This window comes from Tamandua tetradactyla, chromosome 23 (assembly GCF_023851605.1).
Source record: "Tamandua tetradactyla isolate mTamTet1 chromosome 23, mTamTet1.pri, whole genome shotgun sequence".
NCBI lineage: Eukaryota > Metazoa > Chordata > Mammalia > Pilosa > Myrmecophagidae > Tamandua > Tamandua tetradactyla.
Window position 1 is genome coordinate 32,944,045 of NC_135349.1, and position 14,517 is coordinate 32,958,561.

Sequence of the window (14,517 nt, forward strand, 5' to 3'; positions counted from 1 at the left end):
CAAAGGGGCAGACAGAATATTCAGAGAACTAATGACTGAAACCTTCTCAAATTTAACAAAGGACATGAATATATACACCTCCAACATGCTCAACAAAACTTCAAACAGACACAACATTATAAGCAAACTGTCTAATGTCAAAGGCAGAGGACTATGAAAGCACAACTGATAATATATGTGTCACATACAAGGGAGCCTCAGCAAAATTAAATGCCAATTTCTTATAAAAAACCATGGAGTCAAGAAGGCAGTGGGAAGAGTTACTTATAGTGCTGAGAGCAACAACAACAAAATTCTGTATCCAGCAAAACTGTCTTTCAAATATAAGGGAGGAATCAAGACATTCCCAGATAAACAAAACTTGAGGGACTTTGCCATAGTTAGAACAGCTGTACAAGAAATGCTAAATGGAGGTTTGCAGGTTGAAAGGAAATTAGACAATGGACTAAAGTCGCATGAAGAAATAAAATTCTCCAGTATGCCCATGTGTATAATATGAAAACATTTGAGTTAGGAAGGAAAAGAATAAAAATTCATATTTGTATTTGTTATATTAGTATAAAGAAACTGGAAAGTTGCAAATAAAATTAACAAAAGTGCTTACATATGAGTAGTGGCAAGGAGACAGAGAAGGCTATGAACGTGGGAGGGAGCAAGAGTTCTTAACGTATATCCTTTTAATATAGTTTTAATTTACATATATATCATGTGAATACATTGCTTATTAAAATATAATTTTAATTTTTAAAACTACCCAACAGCTTAATGGAACCTCTTCTTTATTTAGACTCCTTCCTTCCTTGTCATATCAGAAACTCTCCATCTTTGAAATCTAAATGCTTCTGTTCTTCTTATCATTTTAAGTCTACTGATTTCACCCACATGTTTTAAACCCTAAGCCTGCAGACTCCTCTGCTACCCAGGTTATGATCCTCTCCCATAACTTAACTACTAAGAACTACTTTCTTAACCCAGTCTAGACACTATTTTCATTTGCATATTCAACGTACTTTTACTGGGCACCTGCTGTAAGCCAGCTCTGTGGATCTGCAGTGGCCCTATCTTTTCCCAGAATCTCTAACCACTTTTTTATTGTAATCTTCTGGGTCATCAATCCTGCCAATCCCCACTTTTATATCCAATTCCATTCCCACACTCACTGCTCAGAGGGCCTGGTAAAAATCACCCGATGGTGTGGCCCACCACCATTGCTAACTGCACTGCTTTAGCCTTTTGGACCTTGAGGCTGCTCAACAGTATCACTGATATTCTTACTCCCTATTTCCGTTTCATGCTGAGGCTCTGCAAACCTTGGGTCATCACTTCATCTCAGATGACTTTTTCACCAATGCACTTAGTCTAGGCACTGCATAAATTCAATTCATAGGCACTGAAAATGCAGCAGTGAATGCAATGGAGAAAGCTCCTGCTCTTGGGGAGCTTAGATCTTAGAAGGGCAAGAGGGACAAACCAATAAAGAAAACTACCACTGAGTGATGGTGCTATAAGACAATTAAATATGATGAAGAATGATGAGTGGTGTAAGGGCAAATATAAATGTAAAAATAAAGGCTTGATGTTCCTTGTTGAACAGAAGGGAAGAGACTTCCTCCTCCGCCCCATCTCACTTAGCATTTACTTGAGAAAACCTGTCATTGTAAGTTCTCTTCCTTTGTCCTTTCAAAATATGTAGAAATTTGAAATGTAGGTAAAAGGTTAAATCAGCCTCTTGCAAATTTCGTCACACAAGAAGCTCTCCTCAAGGAAAGAGCCATTTCTTTGAAAAATAATCAAAGAAGATGTTGGGCCATAAAAGGCATGTTCACGTCTCAATCCCTGGTCTTGTTATGTGTTTGATCCCATTTGTAATAGGACCTTTGAAGGCGTTATTAAAGTGTGCTCAAGCTTAATGGATGAAGTTCTCACAAGCAAAGGATATTGGACACAGAAGAGGAAGCCACAGGGAACAGCCAAAAGCTTCAAGTCAACAGAATCCAGAAGAAAAAGAAGTCACCACCATGTGCATTGCCATGTGACGGAAAAGTCAAGGAGCCCCAAAGATTACCAGCCAGCAAAAAGATCCTGTCCCCAAGATGAGGCAAGCACATTTCTTCCAGTTTCCTGGGAAGAAATGAGCACAGCTTCAAGGAGGACTCTGGCTTCAAATTGTAAACTTACCTAAGGTTGCAAAGATACGAGAAATATCTTGAGAATATATATTAATCACATAAAAAGGGTGGACTCTTTTCTGTTTTTGCAATCGTTTTGCAGGTTGCCTATGATGCGTCACATTATGGTTTAATGCTTATTTAACAATAAAGTTGTTTTCCTTACTCTTCTATCCTTTTGGAGAGGCTTTCTGGGCTGGGAGAAGGGGATTCCTGTTTTTAATTCTATTTCCCCAACAGTGGTTGCTTTGAGTGGGCAGCCAGGGTGGATCTCTCAGAGCAGCTGACATCTAAGTTGAGATGTGAATGAATTCTAAGAAGCCAGCCATGCAAAGACCAAAGGGAACAGCATCACAAAAGCTCTAAGGGAAGAGTGAGCTGTGTGGGTGGAAGAAACACAAGAGCCGCCATTGTGGTCAGAGCACAGTGGATGCTGGGGAGAAGTCAAGCAGAAGACAAGGGCCAGTTTATGGAGGTGTTGTAAACCAAGGATGCAGTGGAGAACATATTATAATTGTGATGGGAAGTCATTCGGAAAGTGTTAAGCAGGGGAGGTCCTGACTTAATGTAAGGTTTAAAAATGACTATGGTTGTTAAATGGAAAGTATATTGATTATATATAGAAAACAAAAGTGGAGCAGTTAGGAACTTCTGCAGTGGTCCAGGTGATATAAATGGTGTTTATTAGGGTCGTATTCATGAAAACGGAGAAAAGTCAGTGAATTCATGGTATGCTTTGGAGGAGGAGCTGTAAGGATTCACTGATGGTTTGTATGTGGTGTGAGCAGAGGGGTGAGAAGTAGGGGGAAGAAGGGATCAGGGGACCTCAAAGATAACTCCCAGGTTTCTGGCAAAGCTACAGAGATGATGAAGGAATTTATACTTTCTGCACACCTGATTTCATGATATGAGATTTATACTAGACATCTTTGTGGCACACAAAGGGATTAAAAGACTCAAAACAACACTAAACAAGTCAGGAATACTTATAACACAATCTCAACTTCAGTAAAGCAGCATCTCATGGCATCTATAAAAGCATCCAGAAACACTGTATAAGTCTCAGGGCTATTCTTCAACTGTGCTGCTATTCGAAAGGAACTGTTTCCATTCTCAGCTGCCACAGTGATCTTTTCCAAAACGCAAATTTCATCATGTCAGTTTCCTCTAAAAACTTTCCACGACTCTTCATTGAATAAAATCCAAACTCTTCTTCATAGCTCATAAGGCTTTGCATGCGCAGGCGCCAGCTCACTCTACAGCCTCACCTCTCCTGCCTCCCCCTGATCACAACATTTCGACACCAATACCTTCTCATGGTACCTAGATTGCACCAAGCCCTTCTGCCACAAGGCCTTTGCACTTGCTATTCCCTCTGCCTGGAATATTTTCTTCCCTAGCTCTTTGAAAGCATGTTGGGTTCATTCTCATCTTTCAGTTTATATGTCACTTCCTCAGTATGAATTGGTCCCCCTCTATATTTGTCTACAACACCGCACTCTATTCATTTCCTTTCTAGTATTAATTTTAAACTCCATGTAGATCTGCTTATTTTTTTTTTATTATCTCCTCCTCTAGACTAAAAGCCTCATATGAGCAGGAAATGTGCCTGCCTTGTTAGCTGTTCCTTCTGGAGCAGGTGCACCCCTCAATTTATACTGTACCTTGCCAAAGCTGCCTTTCCCCAGCACCATGAGGAAATTAAAATCAGTCAGTTTCATCCGATCCCTGTTTCCATTGTTGTCAAATTTGGATACGGTGTTGGTGGTCTTTTCTTCTGGAGTCTTGGTCCCCTGACCGATCTTGGCCCTCTGAGGGGGAAGCACACAGAAAACATCATTAAGGTTTGAGGAAGCTGCGGTTCCTGCAGCCCATGCACCACATCTCGGTGAAAAGCATGGCCAAAATGCATTTATTCTGTGAGCCTGAGACTTGGGAGCCAAACTTGGCACCTCCATCTTTCTTCTCTCACGTCTCATCCATCACCAGGAACTGCCATTTTTAACTCCTGGCTGTCTCTAAAATTCATCTACTTCTCTCCAACCCAACTACACCACCTGTCATCATATCTCACCTGGACGGCCAGCTCCGGCTCTCTCCATGCTGAGCAGAACACTGCAGCCAGAGTGAGCTTTGCTCGTTGTTACTCCCTGCTTAAAATGCTTCCCATTCCTTTTATATTTATTTTAATTTTTTTTCTATTTTTATTTCCCCATTATTATTAGAATAAAAATCTAGGTCCTTCAACTGGTCTATATGGCCCAGCATGATAAGGCCCTGCCTTCCCAACCCCATCATTTCTTAGGTTCTTCTTCCCTGCCACCAGCCTTGCTTTCACTTTACTCCCTTGACTCACCTGGGCCCTCCCATCGCAGCTTTTGCATCTGCTGTTGTTCTGTGTGGATGGCTGTTCTCTCTCCTTCCCCAACCTAGTTATTTCTGCCTTACTTTTTCACTTTCTCACTTGATTCTCTCTGATGGGTGTCCCTCTTAGCTTCTCCCTTGATCCACTTTGCCTCCCATTTATATTGAACGGCAATTGTCTGTTCACTTGTTTTCCCCCAAAAGACAAAATACTGGGAGGGCACGTAATATGCTTCATAATTTGCAATTTTCCCAACAACTAATGTATCTCCTGGCTAAATATTTGTTGAATAAATGAATGAGTAGGGCCCATGTTCAAACTCAGGGTAATGGGAAGGGGCTGAGAATGGTAGCAAATGCTCTGGAGACCAGGAGCCCAGCAGCTGCAGACCTGGTAACCACATGACTTGGTTACTGGATTCACTCTTAGGGATAAGAAAAGTGTGGAGTGAAAAGCTCAGGTTAGAATGCTGACATCTGCGTTCCCTGAGCAAATGAGTGTTCAGCTCATGATAATCCATGACCCAAACATACCTCCCCGTCTCCCTCAGAGTAAAAGCCAGTGGCCATAGGTGACCCAGCCCTTCTGCTGTCTAATTCGTCTTCTCTTCTCACTGCCTCGACCCCTTGCTATAGCTACTCGGCCTCTTTAATGTTTCCTGAACGCACCAAACATGTTCCTACCTCTGGGTCTTTGTTTATTTTTTGGTAAGATGTTAAGATGGCGATTTGGAGTTAAGGGAGGTATTGGCACAGAGGTAGTAGTTGAAACCATGAGATCTTCAAGGAAATAGCAAATAAGAAGAGAACTTAGAACAGAAGTCACTGGCTTTATATATTCTTCTGTCACCTCAAATTCTCACTCTCTAGCCTTCAGAGTTTTAGCCGCACTGGCTAACACATACTTCCACCTCCCTCTCCAACACACCATTTCTTCATTCTATTTCTATCTCCTCCACCTTTTTTGAATCCCGACTCAAGACCTACCAGATTCAAGTGTCCCATTTTCCAAGCTGTGAAGCTCCAGGTCCTGGCTGTCCCAGGCCCCCCGGTTCCCCTTTCAGCCAGTTTGCTTGCCCATCCCAACTGCAGGTACCAGCAGACCCTGCCAGTGAAGCATGAATGTGGAGTTCAGATTTCCCAACATCTCCATCTGACTTTGCCTGGAGGAACTGGAGATAAGGAAGTATTTTTTCTCTTTCAAGGGGCAGCAAATAGCCAACAACATCCTGCCTTAGCCCTGCAAACTCCTTTGTCTCCTCTGAATTTGGGGCCGGCAGCCCTCTTTCCACACTCCATCCCAGTTTTTTTGTGTGACTTTTCTCATGTACATAGTGCCTGTTTCTAGAATCTAAAGCAGAAGCTTAATAGCCCAGTTGGCCAGGTCTGCATAGTGTGCTTTGTTGTTATAATATTTAAATTAGTTGTCTGCAGTTGCAAATCTGGAGGTGTTCTATAAAATCCAGATTCCCAGCTTCTTTTGAAAAACTAGATCTGGCAACCCTGAGCCCCATTCCATGAGGATGCTGCTCCCTTAAACTGGGGTACACAATCTCTAGTTTATAACAGTCCCCACCATGCCCTGCTTACACCAAGCTTTTCCCCCTTTCTTATCTGCCTGGCTCCTGAAGGCATTTGGGTATATAACCCTTATATAGTGAGGACAAGAACACTGTCCTGTCTCCCTCTAAGTGCCCCATGGTCCCCAGTAGTCTCATACCTGGCTGGTATTCCATTGAGGAACAAACATTTTAAAACTGAGGTCCCAATTAAAATGATCCCTTATCTTTTGGGTTGGATACTCATTCAGAAGTAGGAATACACTAATGGCTCCCTTTTCATGTCTGCAATTCAGAGCCCAGAAACTCAGTGCTCAAAGCAGGTAGACTGTACTTCTGAGCAAAGAGCGCTGCTACTTCCTAGACTACCCAGGGGAGAGAAGGCTCCTCAGCACCAGGTTCCACGGCCCCACTGCAGGCCACCAGTGCTGGTCATGGCTTAAACTACAGACTCCTTTGCCATCCCCACCCCTACCAGGAGCTACTACAGGCACCCTGAGTGGAAACGGAAGACCCCAGTGGCCAGGCATTCACTCAGCAGATTCTCCTAATGCCCCAAGCAGCTTTTCCAAGGCCCCAAAGGAGCATGTTCCAAGCTTTATTTACTCCAAGAGAAAAGCTGATAATGATAAGTAGTAACAACTACACCTAACACTGTTCTGAATGCATTTTCCCACTGAATCGTCACCATAACCACAGGAGGGAAGAATTGTTACAAGCTCCCCATTTTACAAATGGGGAAGCAAAAGCTCAGAGAGATAAAGTAACTTGCCTGTAGGGGCTCAGCAAGGAAGCAAGGAAGTAGCAGAACTGGGATACAAATCCAGGCAGCCTGGCTCTCAAGCGTCTATAACTGAGACTACCCTGCACACACGTGCTTACGTGTGCCCTGCCAAGACCCCAGGTACTCACCTCTCTACACCTGTGACTCTGCCTGGTGTGGCTTATGTTCTGGTTACAGGAGCAAGCACAGCCCACAAGCATGGCAAGCCGAAACGATGGCAAATTAATCCCTGGAAGCAACCTTCAACCAGGAATGGAAGTGGAGCTAGCAGATAATACCTCTGCTTCCTTATCCCCTGATGGAGAAGACTCTGAGAATGCATTCTATGCTAACTCTAGAGCTCTCCAGTGGGATTAAATCCCATTTGTCTACAAAGGTAATTTACTTGATAATTCACACTTCCCAGACTTCTTTCTCTTCCCTGCCTCACTTTCCCACTCCCCTCTGATGCTTCCTGGGGTCATCTCTCAAATAAATGACTTGCACCTTGAATCCTTTAGGGAAACTCAGATCAGAACAATGGCCAGTTTTGGGAGCTTGGAAAGTTACTCAACCTCTTGGAAACTCAGTTTCCTCATCTGTTAAAAAAAAAATAGGGACAATAATAGTTATCTACCATTTAGGGTTGTTATTAAGGACTAACTTAAATGAGTTAATATTTGTAACACATTTAGAATAAATTGCACATAGTAAATTCTTTGTTAGATAAATAAATTCCAAGCCTGTCAGAAACCCCATTTTAACCATCCAAAATGTACTCTTCCCTTCCCTGGCCCATCAGCAAGCCCAGCCTTGCTTTGAAGGCCCCCAAAACAGCCAACTCTGACGTTCTGAAATATACCACATATGGTAACTGCACCAAGTTCATCCTACCATGAAATTCTATTACCCCAATTCTAGCAGCTCAATTTTACGGTCACTCAGAATTTCTCCAGATAAGAGGCTTGAAAGTAATTTCTGAGTCATTCTGGGTGCTAATTGGTTACTGCACAGGGATTACATTTCTCACGTTCAAGGTCAACTGAAATTCCTCTGTGCGTCTGAGAACAATTTTCGGTCTGTTGGAAACATTTTTTTTTAATCAACAAATACGGTATGGAGCGATTATAATTCAGGCATAAACAAGCGTATGCAGGCTCTCGCTGGAAATAAAGGGACACATTTTGTTGCATGCAGATAAAACAGTCCTTTACTTCAAGCCAATAGCTGGCCGAGACAAATGCTCTAGTCATGTAGGAAATGTTTTCCTTGGTGTTCTAAAATATCACCCCAGCTGCCCTAAGACAGAAGAAATCATTTTGCAAAACTGAGATTTCATTTAATACAAGAAAATACTAGTCTTGTTTTTTCACCCAAAATTGTATGTTTTTAAACACTGCATCAGATGGGCACCACTATATCAGAAAATCAGGGGAAAGAGATGGGAATTATGTTTTCAGAGCATGCCTTACTGTTCAATTTTTATCAAGCACTGTCCAGTTTCAGCTCTGCTGGGTGGGAAAGTCCTTTCATGAACTCACTTGTGCTTGAGGAGGCTCTAGGAGGATGACTCTCAGCCACTGACCCACCAGAGAGCAACTGATAACCCCCCATGTCCATCCCACTTGTTCCCAGGAAGGGAGACCCCACTGAATCAGAACCCTAGTTCAGGCTGGGCAGAGAGAACAGGCTCAAGACAAGGGACCTGGGAATGCCTAAGCGTTATTTCTGTCAAGCTGAGGGGAAACTGACAAGAGTTCTTAGGAAAAATGTCAAAATCTTTGTCAAGACCAGCACAACACAGTTCTGCTACTCTAGCCCACATTTATATAGACTTACTCCTTGGCTCTCTCGGCATTACCCATGCTAGCTTTCTCTCCGTCAAACATAGTTGCTCAATAATTCTCCCCCCCCCACCACCACAGGGCCTTTGCACATGCTGGTCCCTCTGAATGAAATGCTCTTTCTCCTCTTTATTTGGTTAACTTCTATTGTCACTTCCTCAAATGATGACTTCCCTGTCCTCTTAGAGAAGGTCACATTTCCCTGTTATATACTCTCAGTATACCATGAAGATCTCCTTCATAGAAACCAAAGTTTTTTTATTTGCTTGTGTGATTATTTGATGAATCACAATGATAATCTATTTCATTTTAGCTATACAGTTTTATACATTTTTTCCATTAGTAGGCCATCTCTGCTTATCTAGAATTGATGATTTCCCACCAGATTCAATATATTGAGTTTCTGTATGAACAAAATAATGTTTTCCCTTATGAAACCACTTTAAAATCACTCAGTACACATATAATGAAAAGTACTCAAACCAATTTCTCCAAAACATTTTTTTTTAAAACTGCAATGTGTCCTACATGCTGATACTCTCATATAGCTGAAAATGGGGTCTATTTGCCTCCATGGAAGGGAGGGAGCTTAACCGAGGTAGGAGAAGGGCCAGCAGCACAGCACAAGGTCAGAGACAAGGTCCATTCGTTTGATAGAATTATCCTCCAGGAAGATCCTCCCATGGGGCATTTCATGGAGTCACGGCAAAATCAATTTCATTTGCTAACCATTTAGCACCATCCTATTGATAGATTTCAAATTAGATCCAATCATCAGTAAGCCCAACTGGCTTGGCCTCCAAAATATATCACCAATCTGTCCACTTCTTTCATTAGCCATTGTTACCATCCCAGACCAAGCCAAAATGACCCAGGCAGTGAATAAAAGTTACAAGGAAATGCTTTTATCTGAATGAAGGCAGGGAGTCCAAAATGATTTAACAAGGCAGATGATACTTGTATTGGGGTTTTGAAGTATAAATAAGAGTTTTCTGGGAGCTGGAACAACATTGCAAAGGCATGGTAGAAACCATACCATAACAGTCAGGAAAGGCCATGGTAGAAACCATACCATAAAAGCAGCAGGAACAACACAGAGGCCGACTCAAGTGGAACCAATGATGTAGAAAGAAACCTCACCTCAAATTTCTGCCGCAGTTCTTCATTGCCCTCACTTCCTTCAGGTGGCACAGGCACGTTGAAGTACTCGCCTTCTTCCTGGCTCAGTAACTTAAACCTACAAGGAGACAAGGGAGCAGGACAAATTTCTCAGTTACATAATTCAAGTGTTACATGTTTTCTCACCTACTTATACCTATTAAGTGACTTCTTATTCTGAAAGATACTAAAACCTTCCATTATAGGGACAGTGCAATGGGGGCTCAGTGGCAAAGTTCTTGCCTGCCATGCCAGAGACCAGGATTCGATTCCTGGTGCCTGTCCATGTGGAAAAAAAAAAAAAGGAAATAAAATCTTCCATTGTAAATGTGTTCCTATAATATTCTCTCAGCACTTCTACTACCATTCCCTTGACATATTTAGCCACCTTGCACCCTGCTACATTTAGACGACCATGGATTTAAATTCCTGATGCTGTTTTTCCCTACTGAGTGTTTCCTTATCCAACATGTTCCTTATTCAACCTCTTGAGAGATGGTTTATCTTAGTAGTTAAAAGCACAAGCCCTGGAGTCAAAATTGTGCCTGGCTCGAATCTCACATCGGCCCCTGCCTCGTCATATGACCTCAGATAAGTTAGTTGGGCTCCCTAAGTCTGTTTTGCAACTTAATACTTGGAATGAGAGTACCATTCATATATGATTCATGTAAGGCTGAAATACAGAGAACCATAGAAAATGACAAGTGCAGTGATTAGCATTTAGCAATGGTATCATTGTCATCATTACTACCATAATATTATTGTGTAATAAACACTATGACTTCAGTTTCTTGATCACAGAGATGTTTCCATCTGTCAGAGGATGAGATGGGAGTGAGAAAGAAAAACGGATGTTCCAATGTCAGTTGATTAGGGGGGAAGGGGTAAAAAAAAGACCCCAAAAAGTTTTTCTCCCAAAGAGCCATCCTAATCAAAATTTACAGTTTCATTACTATTTTTTTCTTCATACACAATCTCCCCAGACAGCTTCTAAAAATAGAGGGATAGGTGATTCAAAGTAGAGATGATAATTTGAGCCTCCAGATCTCCATGTTTAATATTTAATTTTTGTTTTCCAAATTTCCATTGAAATTATTGATAGAGACATAAAACTCAGAGAACATCTGCATCTCTGCTAGAAATCAAGAAGGGTGCTATCCACACAACAGGGACTTGCAGGAATTGCCACCAATTAAAAAGATATTAGAAGTTATGCAGCAGTGTTTGGCAAACTTTATTCATTCACATGGTACCTTTGTGAATTTTACTAAATCTATAGATTATTAATGATGATATTTTTCATTGTTACTGTTTTATAATAAATTCATTTTGAAATACTTTATATCTCTTCATTGAAAAGGAAGCCATTTGCTACAAACAGAAAGTAAGTATAAAAAGTATATATGTACAAATTTAACTGTGTTATTTGAGTCCAGGTAGATGGTGATGCTTATCAAAGGTTCTGAGCCTAGAGTCTGCTGGCCCCCATTTTGTTAAAATGGGAGATGGGCAAGCAGCAAGTATTAAGGATATGCCGGCATCCTCTGAGATTTTCTCTTTGAGGTGATCTAAATAACTGAATGACAAAAGAACAGCTTTTCCAAAGGAGTAATTCAATATCATTTATGTTCCCACCATGTACTATCTGAAGTCATTTAGGGTCCCATTCCTTGGAAGATACAGTTGGTTATCACTGAATGGGACTAACAAACTGCATCAGACCATCAGGGACTGGATGAGTGTCACCAATTCCCCTCCATTTTCAGGAAATATGCAGGGTGTCAGCACCAAGCAGGGACACAGTCCCTAGCTTAAGTTTGCTGTGGCTAGTATGCTACAGAGGGGTGAAGGGTCCTGCCACTGGTGAGTCCAAATGAGGACACCTGTGACTATTAAAAAAAGAGGAGCAGCAACACTCCCATCTTTGCAATCCATGAAACCAACAAGGGGAAGATGCCTTCTCCACTGGGCAACAGGGCTGCTCATCGTGTAGCCATCTCCCAAATATCTACAGGGAACACAACCCCCGATCTGACAAAATAGAATTCCAATAAGTACAAATCTGAACGATTAGAATGGAGACTCTCATCATTCCTGTGTCACCCTTCTCTAAGGGAAACAAGAAAGAGAAATATAACAGGACATACAAAAAAAACCAGTTATTCAAAAAAGATAAACGATGAAGAAACAGGTATGTACCCCGAATGAAACAGAACTGTTGCCAAGGGAAAGAAGAGTCTAGAAAGTATTTAATTTCTATTTGCAGTTAGATTCAAGAGGCTAATGCATCTATGAAAAACAGGCAATCTGAGATTAGGAAAGATTACTTTCAGAAGAAAACTGTAATTACTGACTTAAAAAAATTCACTGGAGACAGTAAATAGGATGGATGGATAATTCAGTATTTTGTGAATTAGAAGTCAAACTAGAGAAATTTTTCATGCAGTTGGTTTAATATTTATCTTATTAATTAGCTTTGAACTGAATGCTTTATTTAACACTAAGAAAAATGCATATTATCAAAACAAAACATGAAAGAGGGGAATACTGCAACATATATGTATGCAATGTCACATTAATCTACTTCTTATATAAAAAGTTCTTATAAGTCAATAAGAAAAAGATAGCGAAAAGACAGGACATAGTCAATAACAAACACAAACAAATATTAATGTACACATAAAAATGTTCAGCATAATTAGTAATACAAAACATGTATAATCTTTACATGATATCTTTGAAATTTATAATGCCAGATGTTGCAAAGTATGGGTAAAACAAAAAGTCTTGCCAACTTTGGTGAGAATGTAAATCAATTGGAAAAATTACAGGAAAATTTGGCAAATACTTTAATAATGTACATATTCTCAAAGTTACTAATTTCAAGCTTAGGAATTTATTAGGGAATAATTAAAACTATGCACAAAGTTCTACTACAAGCATGTTTATTGCAGAATTACTTACATAGGAAGGCACTATATCCCTTATAGTAAGAATATGATAAAATAAATTGAGGCAAATTCATAGAATGGACCATATGCAGCTATTAAAAATGATGTTGCATAAGATTACTGAGTAACAAGAAAGTAGAAAGACAGCCTACACAATGGGAGACAATATTTGGAAACGACAGATCAGATAAAGGTCCAGTATCCAGAATTTATAAAGAGATTGTTCAACTCAACAACAAAAAGACAGCCAATCCAATTACAAAATGGGAAAAAGACGTGAACAGACACCTCTCAGAAGAGGAAATACAAATGGCCAAAAGGCACATGAAGAGATGCTCAATGTCCCTGGCCATTAGAGAAATGCAAATCAAAACCACAATGAGATATCATCTCACACCCACCAGAATGGCCATTATCAACAAAACAGAAAATGACAAGTGCTGGAGAGGATGCGGAGAAAGAGGCACACTTATCCACTGTTGGTGGGAATGTCAAAGGGTGCAACCACTGTGGAAGGCAGTTTGGCGGTTCCTCAAAAAGCTGAATATAGAATTGCCATACGACCCAGCAATACCATTGCTAGGTATCTACTCAAAGGACTTAAGGGCAAAGACACAAACGGACATTTGCACACCAATGTTTATAGCAGCGTTATTTACAATTGCAAAGAGATGGAAACAGCCGAAATCTCCATCAACAGAAGAGTGGCTAAACAAACTGTGGTATATACATACGATGGAATATTATGCAGCTTTAAGACAGTATAAACTTATGAAGCATGTAATAACATGGATGGACCTAGAGAACATTATGCTGAGTGAGACTAGCCAAAAACTAAAGGACAAATACTGTATGGTCCCACTGATGTGAATCGACATTAGAGAATAAACTTGGAATATGTCATTGGTAACAGAGACCATCAGGAGACAGAAATAGGGTAAGATAATGGGTAATTGGAGCTGAAGGGATACAGACTGTGCAACAAGATTGGATACAAAAACTCAGAAATGGACAGCACAATACTATCTAATTGTAATGTAATTATGTCAAAACACTGAATGAAGCTGCATCTGAGGTATAGTTTTTATTATTATTATTATTATTTTTATTTTTTTAATTTTTAAAAATTTTTTTCTCTATTATCGTTTTATTTCTTTTTCTGTTGTCTTTCTATTTTTTTCTAAATCGATGCAAATGTACTAAGAAATGATGAATATGCATCTATGTGATGATATTAAGAATTACTGATTGTATATGTAGAATGGAATGATTTCTAAATGTTGTGTTAATTTTTTTTAATTAATGAAAAAAAAAGATTCCTGAGTAACAGGGAAATGGGTTCATGATATATTATCATTACATGAAAAATACAGGACACCAACCAGTTAGTAGCAGATTTCATTTTTCCTTCAGTCACACACACAAATGAGATTCTAAATAGTATAATATAAGTGTCAATAGTGATTATCTCTGGGAAATGGTATGGTATTCTGGATAATATGCTTTGTTTGCTTATTTATATATTTTTAGCATTTTCCAGCAATTCTTCAATCATAATGACTAAGCTTATTGAGTGTTCACTATTTACTAGACATTAGGTACTTCACTCATATTAAATAACATAACCTCACAACAATCCTAAAATAGTGTGGTAGGTTGAATTATATATCCCAACAAACACATGTTCTTAATCTCTCTCTCTTTTTTTTT

General features: G+C 40.1%; 1 protein-coding gene across 7 annotated transcripts in view; it reads right to left on the bottom strand.

Moving 5' to 3' along the window:
• The window catches only part of PRKCB (protein kinase C beta), a 388,768-nt gene that overhangs the window by 92,756 nt on the left and 281,495 nt on the right, over positions 1 to 14,517 (bottom strand). For all 7 annotated transcript variants that reach the window (XM_077141522.1, XM_077141519.1, XM_077141520.1 and 4 more), the window contains 2 exons: positions 9,839 to 9,935; positions 3,833 to 3,979 (listed from right to left, as the gene is read on the bottom strand). In XM_077141522.1, the coding sequence (XP_076997637.1) occupies positions 3,833 to 3,979; positions 9,839 to 9,935 (244 nt within the window). The remainder of the gene's footprint in view (positions 1 to 3,832; positions 3,980 to 9,838; positions 9,936 to 14,517) is intronic.